We start from the raw sequence: 13,110 nt of genomic DNA on the forward strand, positions 1-13,110 counted from the left end.
TCAACACTGATATTGGACGCTGAAAACTTATTGATGCTTGAATTTTTGATTTAAAAAAAACATAGTATTTATTTGTTATAATCAGAACTAAAATCAGAATCAAAAAATTCAATGCCTTCATATGAGAAATCACTGTCAGTATCATCATTATGCCCGGTTTACATTATTCCAGTCCAGTGATCTAGCGAGATTTCCAGTACAGTGCTGGACTGGATCTGTGCGTCTACACTATTCCAGTTATTTAGAAGCCGTTGAAGTGTGAACACTATAGTGACAATGATTTCAAGAAGAGATCAGTTCCGAAAATGTTTCAAACGTGCCCAATCACTCTTGCTACAAGAAGTTATTAATGAGGTTGATAAGGAACTAAAAAAAAAGGAACGGATTTGGGTGAGAAATTGGATCAGCGAAAGAGATCAAAAAGGAGGGTCAGTATTACTTTTGCAACAACTGAAGGTGGAAGATCCCAATGAATATAGACTAGCACTGAGAATGACAGCAGAAAACTTTGAAGAACTGTTATCATTAGTTTCGATTAATATCCAGCGTAAGAATACGTTGTTCAGAGATGCTATACCCGCAAAATTAAAATTAGAAGTCACTCTTTCTTTTTTAAGTACTGGAGATAGTTACAGAAGCCTCAGTCGTATGTTTCGATTGCCAAAACCAACTATTTCAAAAATTATACCAGAAGTCTGTCAAGAAATTAAAAGGGCATTAAAAGACCACATCAAAGTAATATTTTTTTTATTAAGTAAGTATCATATCTAATACAATTAAGCATTATTGAAAGCATTCATAATTATATTAATATATTCTGGGTCATCGCTTACTATATTTAACGAGTCCTCGGTGGTTTGTGTATCTACAGACGCTGGACTATTCAATGGCGTATAAGTACTACTACTCGTGCTTGGTCTTGACGCATAAATTGTTATTTGGTCTTGACGAATTGTCACTGGCATGTGTGTTTGCAGAATTCACTGTCATATTTCCGTATCTCAAATCGTGTAGTCGACATTTTGTTATCACACTCTGTATTTCTTCTTGGCCTAGGATAGCCTGTTCTGTAGAAAGGGTTCTTAATTGCTTCGCAATGTGTTTCCCGAAAATGTCGAATTCATCTTCCACTGTTTCTGATTTGGATAAATCGTATTGCATATCTTTCATGCTACTGACTATTGTAGACAGCTGTGAAATTTTACTTCTTTTCTTTCGCGGTTCTGATAGACTTGGTTCTGGGTTTGTATGGATAGGGTTCCCATTGGGCACTAGGTTGAGTATTGTCAGTATTTTCTTTATTTTGAGCATCATCAGTATTTTCCTGAAAATAAAATATTTTTACTTTATTTTTGCAGATACCCACTGCGGAGCAATGGAAACAAATCGAGGAACGTTTTCGGAATAAGTGGAACTTTCCTTTGTGCTACGGAGCGTTAGACGGAAAACATATAAAAATTACTGGCTCCTATGAATATGGAAGTACGAACTTTAATTATAAAAAAGAAAACAGCATAGTATTGATGGCTCTTGTTGACCATGATTACTGTTTTGCGTATATTAATGTGGGCGCAAATGGAAGCGCTTCGGATGGTGGTATTTTCAAAAACTGTTCCATTTTTACTCAATTAGAAAATGACAGTTTTATTCCAGAAGATGGAGTGATTGTGGCTGATGCAGCATTTCCACTAAAACATACTTAATGAAACCATATCCTGGGGCTAATTTAACTTTTGAACAAAAAATATATAATTACAGGCTGTCCCGCGCTAGACGCATTGTAGAAAACGCTTTTGGAATATTAGTAAGTCGATTCAGAATTTTCGAAAAAGCTATTTCAACTAAGTTACATACTGTGGATCACATTGTGTATGCAGCTTGCTCTCTACACAATTGGTTGAGAAAAAAGTCAAGCAATTATATGACTACTTCTTGTGTAGACCATGAAGATCACAACGACCATCATTTGATTAATGGAACGTGGCGATCCGAAATAACCTCTTTAGATAGTATCATACAGCAGGGCACTAACAACTCAGCAACACATGCCAGGGAAAAAAGAACTCAATTTACTAATTATTTTGTGAACGAAGGAAAAGTACCATGGCAAAATCATATGATACATTGATAAATTTGTGTGTTTTCACAAATAATATGCTACTAAAATAAAAATAAATAAAAATCTTAAAATAAATACCTGTGTTTTACGCTTATCCATCACATTTTTTATAAATGAATTGAATTCGGCGAACCATTTCACTTTGGGTTGGTAAACATTGCCACTAGCACCAGATGTGGATGATTTCTTAATCTTGTCTAGTTCAAGGTAGTATGTCGAACGAATACTTTTTATTTTGTTTTTCACATCTTCCGGTGTGAATCCTTCAATTTCCATACCAATGCACAGATTTTGCAAAGCAGTTTGGCGCATAGCTTTGTTTTTATAATGTTCTGATGTTATATCCCATAAACACGGATTTTTCTGTATATAGTGACAAACTTTACAGTTTCGTCTTCAGATAACTTCTTCACCATTGTTAAATCCTTTTTCTTTGCAAAAAAAGTCCGCAAAAACAACCAACACATGTGTACCTCGTCAGCACTGGAATAGCACTGGATTGGCCGTCTACATTATTCCAGTTGCACTGGATTGGTCGCACTGGATTCAAAAGTAGACCGCAAATCCAGTTACTGGACTGGAATGCTTACTGGATTCAGTTCATTCCAGTGCCGGTTTACATTTTTCCAGTAAGCAATCCAGTACTGGACTGGATCGCTGGACTGGAATAATGTAAACCGGGCATTACGCACAGAAATGATGAAAGGTTCCAACTCAGTTTCGGATATCCTGTCTCTTACTTTATATTTGTTATCGACACTAATAGTGTGATCTGTGCATTTTTTCCAATCATTGGCTGTGACATTATTAAAACATTCTTTTATAAGGTTCTCCTTTTCATTACCTGGAATCCCTAAATTTTTGCTGGCTATTTTTCTTTTAGCCAAACTCCATATGAGTTCAATAGCGTTCAGGTCACAATGATATGGTGGAAGTTTCAAAACTTCATGGCCATGTTGTTTCAAACATTCTTCAGCTTCATATATTGGAGTTGTTTTATTTTCATTCACAAGGCACATAAGCTCAGCCCTTGTGAAAAATTCTTCATAATAGATTCCATTTTCAGTTAGCCATTTCTGAATGTCAACCTTTAAATCATTCATAGATGGTGGCTTATTTATTTGTGTTACATGGTAGCTAGCGTTGTCCATAACAATGACACTGGGCTAACTTAAATTAGGTATTAATTTTTCACGTAACCATTTCATAAAATTATTCCTGTTCATATCATCATCATAAGCTGCCATTTTAGATTTAGTACTGTATGATATTTTATCAATTACACCGCTTATTGATGACCCTTGCCATGATTTTTTAACTTTATAATTTTGGTGGACATAGGTTTCATCGAGGTTAACTATTAATTTTCCTTGTTTCCGCTTTTCATCAATAGCTCGTGAGATACCTATGTCGCCATGCAGCTAGTTCATTCTTTTCAAGAAGAAGAGATCTCTCATTTTTTTTTAAATTCGAATCCTTTTTAATAGGTTTCGGCATTTAACATTAAAAACCTCAACAAAAACCGGATTATTACGAGGTTTGTGACAATCTGTTTGGCAGATCATAGTATTGCCATTATGAGAAATCAGTAAAAGGGTTGTGGGCTAGACTCGCTTGACAGACTCTAAATTAATTGTTTTGATTTGCAACTGGCGGGAACATTTCTTCGAAATATCTACCTTTAGTATATTTATTTTTGACAAATTGTCGAGTGCTGGGTTTTCCCCACTGCTGTTCGCTGCTTGTTTTTTGATAAGCTCTCTTCTATGTTGATGTAATGTATCAAAGCAGCAACATGCTTACACTTGCCACTTTAGTTGTAAACACAGTCGCACTTAACATTTGTAACAACACGTTCATCATTTATCTGGAATTAAAATAAACGATAAAATAATTAATATAAGTAAGCTGACATGAAGCTAACTCAAATATACTATTTCTATAACTTGATATGTATGGTAGGTATGTACTCACATTTAATGATGTTTTGTCGGGAGTTTGTGCCACAGACGTTTGTCTTATGATCAGAGCTCTTATTAAGAAGCTGTTCCCGTTCGTTCTAAGCTCTTCCACTTCTCTCGCATGCTGTGCTAATACAATTTTATTCCCTTTTTGCTAAGTTTGAGGTTGGAAATGTATTTTATGGATAAGCGATTCAACTCCCGTACGTATTATAATATCCATATTTTTCACGAGGAAGAAAATCGCTAGGTATAATATACACACTCACTTTTTCCACTATTTTTTTCAATTTCGTTGAAAAACTAATCGAAAATCAATATCACAAAGATATCATAACATCTAGTTGACATGATTTGACAGATGACAAGTCCTAAATAGTTGTGGCCACTAGGGGTGCTGTCATCGCGCACACAGCGAATAATCGTATGTATTACATCCATGGTATGATTGCGTCATGCCACTATTCATTTCGTTCATAATAACTTGTTTAATATTGTTTCTAGCTAGCACGTAGTTTTTGCATAGGAGATAATTCTTTCATGTACGGCAACAAACTTAAAAAATAACGGATCTCCATAATCTTATTCGTGTCTTTTGCTGCTTTGTGACAGTTTAACTTGTAATAATTCGAACTTTTTCTTCTCCAATTCCATAAATTCCTGTCTTACATCTTTACAGCACATGGAGAAATTGGTGCTCGTAATTGTGTACTTGAAGATGCACCAGCTATGGATTGGGGAGTTAAGGTCCGCTCATCATCACCATTCACCATTAATATTGCTGTTTTCATCAGTAGTTTCATTTAAATTGCTTATTAATTATTAATTTCTGGGGTAACATTATCTTTTATGACCAGGAATAGCGGGACTGCCGGGAACTAGGGGCCGTGGCTTTTTTGTTTTGCCCATAGGAGGAATTTACGCTGGCAAGACGGGTTGATAGAGGGTTTTTTCCCGAGTTTTCCTTCTCTCACACTGATGTTCGGTGCATTTTTTACTCCATTAGTCGACTTCTACGACACCCACTGGAAGAAGAGGTAGCGACATATGTATTCTTAAGCCGTCGCTACACGGCACCAGTTACAAAAGAAAAATTTGCAGGACAGCTCCAATACAAACCGTATTTGTGCTCACTAATTGGCGCCACTGACGATGAAAGGTCACTACAGCTGTCAAAATCATTGTTGTTATAGACGCGACGAATGTTTTTTACGAAAAATATTTAAAAAGTGATTAATAAATAGCATGCATGTTGTGCAGTCCCCTATTGTTCTGAGAGAAAAGGTGGGCATAAGTTCCCAAAGGACAAAACTGTTTTAAAGCAGTGGATAATAGCCATTCGCAGGGACAAATATACAGTCAAAACATTCAGTTGTTTGCAAGAAACATTTCATTCCTGACGATTACGTACTTCAGTTTTTTTTAGTCGGCGCAGTGTTTTGTTCAACAATACGCAAAGCATTTTCGTATTTTTTTTTCTTATGGCGTCTTGGCCTTCTCTCTCCATATTTTTCTGATTTGTCGTTGTTCTCTAGGTTTGTAATCTTTACTAGTTTTGATTTTACCTTGTTCCTTTTTACGTCGATATCTTTCTCTGTCTTGCCTTCTTCTTCCTTCTAAATCTGCTTCGCTCATCTTGGCACGTGCACGACGTATACTTAGCTTCTTTTGTTCCCGCCTTCGTTTCTTTTTATCTTCTTCGGAGAGCTGATTTTTTGTTCTACTTGCCCGCGGCATCGTAACTGTAACAATTACATGATACTGTAGTACGGTGGCCGGCACGTCAAGCTAAATACCCTACGTTCTTATATCCTTATAATTGAGGTTATTTTTCAATGAAAAGGTATAGCTTGATGTGCTGGCCACTGTACATAATATAGGTCTAGGCCGAATTTGTAGCATTTACAAACCAAACTTAAGCGGAGCGCAATCGTTCAAAGTGAGGGGAAAGCAGTCATGGGAAAACCTGTTTTTAATTGTTTGAACCGAAAACATGCTGTTTACTGTTTTTACAAATATTTCGAGTAACATTGCATTATTTTAATATAAAAAGACTGCTTTTTTGACACGGGAAAAGTTATTTTGCTTCCCTTCTGTAGACAATAGTATTTTTGTCCTGCTGTTTTGTGCACGAGCAGCTTTTTTGGCCGATTGATGTTTCAAAAATGCTGATTTTTCTTCTTCTGTTGGAATTTCTTTATTAGAATAGACGTGACAGACATCAGACAGATCTTTCTTAGGCTTATGAAAGCCTATATTGAAGTTTGCGTTGAGGATGTCACGATATTGCCTTTTGGTTGATGCTTTATTGTCGAACCATTCACAGTACAATTTGAACATACGAGATGCACTTTTTACATCTTCTAGGTATAATTACTTGGAATTTTTTCGGATGTAGTGGGATTCCACTAAAGAAAATGATTGGACGTGGTCACATACGCTTTTCTCCTGATGCATCTGGCTTGCTGATGCATCTGGTTTCAATGCACTTATGATTTCCTAGTAGTAAGTAGTTTGGGAGTCCATGTTCGCGTTTCAAGCGTTTGCTAAGCAGACGTTCAGTGACCGATGATTTTTGTGTTGACTGTACTTTTTGCTTGAAATCGGGTTAAATTCTAAAACGTGTCGAGTTGGTGAAACATAAAAGTGTATAATTTAAGTTTCACTAACTCGACACGCGTCAAAATCTTAACGTGTCGAGTTGACGACAAGATAAATGTTAAAATTTTGAGTTTCACCATGTGGACACATTCGTGGTGAGTTAAGTGTGTCGAGATGACGAATGACCCCTTAAATGAATTGTTTATTCGTCAAATCTGAAAAACTTTGGAAATCAAATAGGCCTAATGATAATCTTAAATTAAAAAAAATGCTTGCCCGCTAAAATGATGAATATCTACAGTTTGTGTAACCTGAACACCTTTTTTGACGTTTTTGTGTTTGACCCGTATTTTATTTATAGTTGTTTAACAACATAATTATCACATCTTTTTTATAAATAACACACAACCCGTACAGAATCGTAAGTTATGCAGAAAATTTTACATTTAATTGAATCTACTTTACAATTAACTTTCTGTTAAAGAATGCTAGTATATTATGAGGTGCTCTCCCTCTCATATTCTTCATCCTTATTCCTGGCTAGACAAAAAGAAACATTATTGCTACAGTCCTGTTGTGGTACAAAACAAATATTTTGTACAGAACCATGCGCTATATTTTCTGGACCCGCTTGACCAGTATTTACATTTGCTTGTTGTATCGATGATAGTGCTTGTGTATATCGATTTTTCACGTTTTTTTATAACTACCACTCACTTTATACCGACGCAGAGATTTTAAATCCATTATTAAACTTTAGATGGTGGGGTGTCGTGTTCAGAGATAAGTAAATAAACCGAATACTAATTAATACACTTTTATTTTCTGACTCCAATTAGGTTACATACGATTTGGTACAGTCACAATATTTAGTAGCGTGCGTTGGTAGTGCGATATACGGGACAACTCGGGAGGCGAACACAATGCAAGTACAGTATGAACAATATTGATGCGTCAACAATTAGTGTAGGTCCCACTACATCATTCCTCCCCTTTTTTTAAAAAAAAATTTTGACAAAAGATTTTTTTACAAAAAAATATATTCTTATCCAGTTACTATATAATCCAAGAAGTGCTTACAATGTTCACAAACAATATTATTAAATTACAGTCTCGACAAAAATTTGCTTACAGTATACATTTATACAATAACAACTTTGAAACAAGATGCTTGACGGGTTGTGCGATAAGCGCATGTTTGTCTCAGTACTACTGGCTTTGTACCTAATGGCTTAGTGATTAAAAGATACACCTCTCGTGCCTGAGAGTGCAGGTTCAAACTTATGTTCATTATTACAAAGTAAATATCAAATACAGAGTAGAAAAAAATCTATCTTCAAAAAGGATAAAACTTTCTAAAAAAAAAATCTTAAACTAAGTACAAAATGTTCTTAACCTTTGTGTTATACTCTGTTCTCCTCTCTTGGAGTCATTGTGGCCGGCCGGTACCAACAATACAAACTATACAGAATGTCCTACGATCGAAAAACAAAATATAACACAATACATCCTGTAACTACCTTAAATCTATGTAATACACTACTCATATTCGTCTATTACAGTTGCGGAACACTTCTAGAGAGTCCGTCTTGACATTTAATGTGATTACATACATAATAGGTAACATGAAATATACATAATCTATATTATATACGATATACGTTAAGGGTAGTTATCATGCCGGGTTACTCTGCTATACATATTAAAAAATAAAATTACACGCTTGGCCTACTCGTACGAATGACCAAGAGTCTCCAGTATCCGACATGATGACGCCATAAAAAATATACATTCACTACTGTTTAACATTCACTACACATTCACACAAATATAATATCACTTGAGAGAACGAGGGTTTTTGATCAGCATATTATTATCACAGCACAACTTTGGCTGTTGACGGCGGACTCATTGTATGTTGAGGTTGCACAGTTTCGACCTTAATACTAGGTAAGGCTACAGAACTGGCTACCATTTCTTTTCTTAACCATTTTCTCACGCCTCTAATGAATCTTCGTTTCAGTGCGTACGCAAATACCATGATTAACATTATTATAATAACTATCATCACTATGCCAATAATATTTAGCTTATTATGCATGTGGGCCACATTAGATACATTTTCGTTTACAATGACGTTCTCTTTCGTTTGATTAGAGCCCATTTTGCTAATTTAGTCCACTATACTGATGTATCGTCTCAACGTAAATGAAATTAAAGATCGCGATACCACAATTTGAAACTAATGTCCTAAATAAATCTGCAAAATTGACATTTTAACAATAAAATAATTTATCGGTATTTCAATGGCTTTTTGCTTACTCGACCAGTTCGCGTAGTATAAACTTTACTATCGGGTTCGTCCGTTTGAATTGTTACTTTTTTCGTAACTTTTCGACAAACGGTATCCCTATTACTATTATCCACTACTTTAGATTGCGATTCATCCTCTATTAACATGTACGCTGGTTTCAGACGATCTATAGAAACTTTAACTTGTCGGTCGGGCAACTGAATACAAAATACTTTATTATCTCTACTTATGACGCGATATGGTCCGTCGTATGGTGGTTGTAACGGTTTCCGTACTGCGTCATTACGGATAAAAATATATTCACAATCATACAAGTCTTTATGCACAAAAATCTTATTTGGTGACTTATTTTTCCTATTAGATGGCTTTAACCCGTCAATTACAACTTTTAACTTATTTACGAAATTTTCTGAATCGCTAATTTTCAAATCAGTTGTATCATAAAAGTCACCGGGTAATCTAATATTACTGCCATACAACATTTGTGCAGCGGTTACACCTGTATCTAATTTTATCGTTGTGCGTAACCCCAACATTACAGTTGCCAATTCGTCAACCCAGCATTTATTATTTAAGCGAGCCATTAACGCGGCTTTTAAAGATCTATGCCAACGTTCTACTAAACCATTACATTGAGGATGATACGGAGTTGTACGTGTCTTTATAATTCCCATTAAAATCATTAATTCTTTGAATAAGTTACTTTCGAACTGACGACCCTGGTCACTAGTGAGCTTTATGGGACAACCAAAACGACTAATCCAACCTTCATATAATGTTTTCGCTACGATTTCTGCAGTTATCTCTTTTAGTGGAAATGCCTCTGGCCAACGAGTGAATCTATCGATAATCGTTAAACAATATCTATAACCTTCTGGCGAGGTTGGTAACGGTCCTATAATATCAATATGTATATGCTCAAAACGTTTAGTACTTTTAAAGGACTCTAAATCGGAAACCGTATGTTTTTGAACTTTCGCTCTTTGACATTTTACACATGTTTTAGCCCATTTACCAATATCTCTATTCATTTCAGGCCAAAAATATCTATCTTTTACTAATTTTTTACTTGTCTTAATACCAGGATGACTTAAATTATGAATAGAATCAAAAGCTAAACGACGAAATTTTTCAGGTAAATATGGTCTTGCACTATTAGTAGACATTTCGCAATAAACATGTTTATCAGTATCGAGTAACGTTACACGTTTCAATATTACTTTACTGTTGTTGTTTGACGCCCTCAATAATTTTGCAAGCTGTTCGTCAACTTCCTGCGCAGTGGCGAGTTCTGCGAAATCTAACGTCGTGGGACATGTTATTGTTTCAACTCTAGATAATGTGTCAGCAACTATATTATTATTTCCACTAATGTGTCGTATGTCAGTACTAAATTCACTAATAAACATAATTTGTCTAGTTCGCCTAGAAGTTTCTCTATTGGTACCTAATTTAGTAAACGCGAAAGTTAATGGTTTATGATCTGTAAAAATTATTAATTCTTGCCCTTCAACTAAATTACGAAAATGTATGATTGCTAAATAAATTGCTAAAAGTTCTCTATCATATGTACTATATTTCTTTTGTGCTTCAGTTAATTTTTTCGAAAAATATCCTAAAGGTTTCCAATTGCCATCAACTTTTTGTTGCAATACTGCACCTACACTTGTGTCTGATGCGTCCGTCATCAATGACAAAGGTGTATGTGCCGATGGGAAATACAATAAGGTAGCATTTTTAAGATCATCTTTACATTTTTCAAAATTTTTCGTAGCTTCAGGTGTCCAATTGATTTTACTTTTATCCTTACGCTTTGAATTCCCTAAATATTTATTTAACGCTGCCTGATGATCAGCTGAATGAGGTATATGAGCTCTATAAAAATTTAACATGCCTAAAAATCTTCTAAGTTCCTCTACAGTATCCGGCTTTGGAAAATCAATAATCGCTTTAACTTTATCTTCTAATGGTTTAATTCCTTCTGTAGAGACTTCAAAACCCAAAAACTCTAATTTATCTTTACCAAAACTACACTTTGAAAAATTAATCGTTATACCAAATTCATTAAAACGTTCAAAAACTTTTCGTAAATGTTCTCTATGCTGCTCTTCATTTTCCGATGCAATGATGACGTCATCTACGTAATTAAAAAGAAAATCTAAGTCTTGTAAAACAGTATGATGCATAAAACGTTGAAAAGTTTGTGCAGCATTTCTTAATCCAAATGGCATACGCACGAATTCGAATAAACCAAACGGTGTTATGACGGCAGTTTTCTCAATGTCATTTTCCGAAACTGGCACACAATAATAGGCTCTATTTATATCTAGCTTTGAGAAAACCTTTTTATTATCTAACATATACGTAAAATCATGAAGACGGGGAACTGGATATCGATCAGGCTTGGTAATCGCATTTAAACGTCTATAATCTCCACAAGGTCTAATATTCCCGTCCTTCTTAGGAACAACATGCAAGGGACTTGCCCAAGCGCTTTTACTCGGCCTACAAATCCCAAGCTCTTGCATAATCTTAAACTCATTTTTAGCTTTTACGTACCTGTCTGGTGGTAACTGTCTGGCTCGTGCGTGCACTGGAGGTCCTGTGGTCTCAATGTGATGACAAACATTATGTTTAGGCGTTTCTTTGTACGAAACTGGTTTAGTTAGTTCTGGAAATTCACATAATAAATCATAATAAGGGCAATTATTTACGATAGTTTTCAAAGTGGGCTCACTAGAATTAGAAAGATTGCCTTTGGTGCTTAAATTAGTTACTTGATCGATTAACCTTCGTCCGTTCAAGTCAATTAACAACTGAAAATTAGCTAAGAAGTCAGCACCTAATATTGGTTGCTGTACGTCCGCTAATGTAAATAACCAACGGAATGCTCGTCTTAGATTTAAATCTAATTCTAAGTACAATGTACCATACGTGTTAATCTGAGTTCCATTTGCGGCAAAGAGTTTATAACAACACTCACTTGTATTACCTTTCATGTAGGCTACTTTCCGCGGTAACACTGACACGTTTGCACCACTATCCACTAAGAAGTTTAAGCCCGATTTCCTGTCTCTGACACACAGACGGTGATTCCCGAAGGCACGGTCACAGCCTCCCGTCGCAGACTGCACCGACTCTAGTTTTCCGCTGGCTTGTCCTTGTCGTGTTTTTTCTTCCAGTTACATGGATCCACACATTTAGTTGCCTTGCTGCGATACTTATAATGGTAAAAACATAACCAATTTGGATCTTCGAATTTCCTTGTGCGACTTCTTGACCCTGACCTGGATCTGTTGCGTCTAAAGTTATTCCTTCGCCAGTTATTTGAACGGCCTCGTGATCTTGACTCTAAATTTTGTAATCTATCACTCAATTTGTTTATTGCCGAAATAATTTGGTCCTGAGAACCGGATGGGCCTGGTTCCTGTTTGACAGTCGCAACACTGTGTATGGGAGTCGTCGTTTCCATTATTTTATCCGCTATTGATGCTAATTTCTCTAAATCTTTTTCTTCCGTTACAGCTAAAACTCCTCGCACCGAATTTGGTAAATGATTCTGCCACATAACTATGAGTGTTTCGTTATTTACTCGTCCCCTGGCTAGGTCTTGCATTTTTCTTAGTAATTGTGATGGTTTCTGGTCGCCTAATTCCATTTCGCCAATGAGTATTTTTACTTGCCGCTCTTCGGATTCTTGATATATAAATATCAACTTATTCTTCAAGGTCTCATATTTATTTTTCTCAGGGGGATCCACAAGGATCTGTGTAACTTGCTCAACTGCGTCTGGGGGTAATTTTGAAATAAGGACCTGGTACTTTGATTCGTCGGACATCTTCTGAGGATTTAGAACCGCTTCTGCTTGAATAAACCATGTTCTAGGCGACTTCTTCCAAAATTCCGGATTTCTAGCTGTGATGGAGATGGACGACAGTTGATGTTCTTCAATAACGACCTTCTTGTCTTCAGACGACATTATAATTTCTTAATTTGACGCGCACTAATATTAAGCCGACACTACGTACCTTGTGTGAGTTGCCCCGGTCGTCCGATTCACTGAATTACAAGTCCAAATTCACTGGTTACAGTTCACACTTTCTCCACACGGGGTC

General features: G+C 35.9%; 1 protein-coding gene and 1 long non-coding RNA gene across 2 annotated transcripts; both read right to left on the reverse strand.

The window, feature by feature from the left end:
• Positions 1–730: 730 nt before the first annotated feature.
• Positions 731–2,796, reverse strand: LOC124635682. The gene is made up of 2 exons (XR_006985050.1): positions 2,198–2,796; positions 731–1,324 (listed from the first exon to the last, which is right to left on the reverse strand). It is a non-coding gene; the product is annotated as an uncharacterized LOC124635682 (long non-coding RNA).
• A 9,338-nt stretch (positions 2,797–12,134) lies between these two features.
• LOC124635680 lies at positions 12,135–12,974 on the reverse strand. Its single transcript, XM_047171625.1, has one exon. The coding sequence runs from the start codon at positions 12,972–12,974 to the stop codon at positions 12,135–12,137; it is 840 nt and encodes a 279-aa protein (XP_047027581.1).
• Between the last annotated feature and the right edge of the window lie 136 nt (positions 12,975–13,110).

Source organism: Helicoverpa zea, chromosome 13 (genome assembly GCF_022581195.2).
Source record: "Helicoverpa zea isolate HzStark_Cry1AcR chromosome 13, ilHelZeax1.1, whole genome shotgun sequence".
NCBI lineage: Eukaryota > Metazoa > Arthropoda > Insecta > Lepidoptera > Noctuidae > Helicoverpa > Helicoverpa zea.

What these genes read in the sequence shown, in the direction of transcription:
- LOC124635680 (XM_047171625.1), bottom strand. Translation starts at nt 12,974, where the DNA reads ATGTCGTCTGAAGACAAGAAGGTCGTTATTGAAGAACATCAACTGTCG.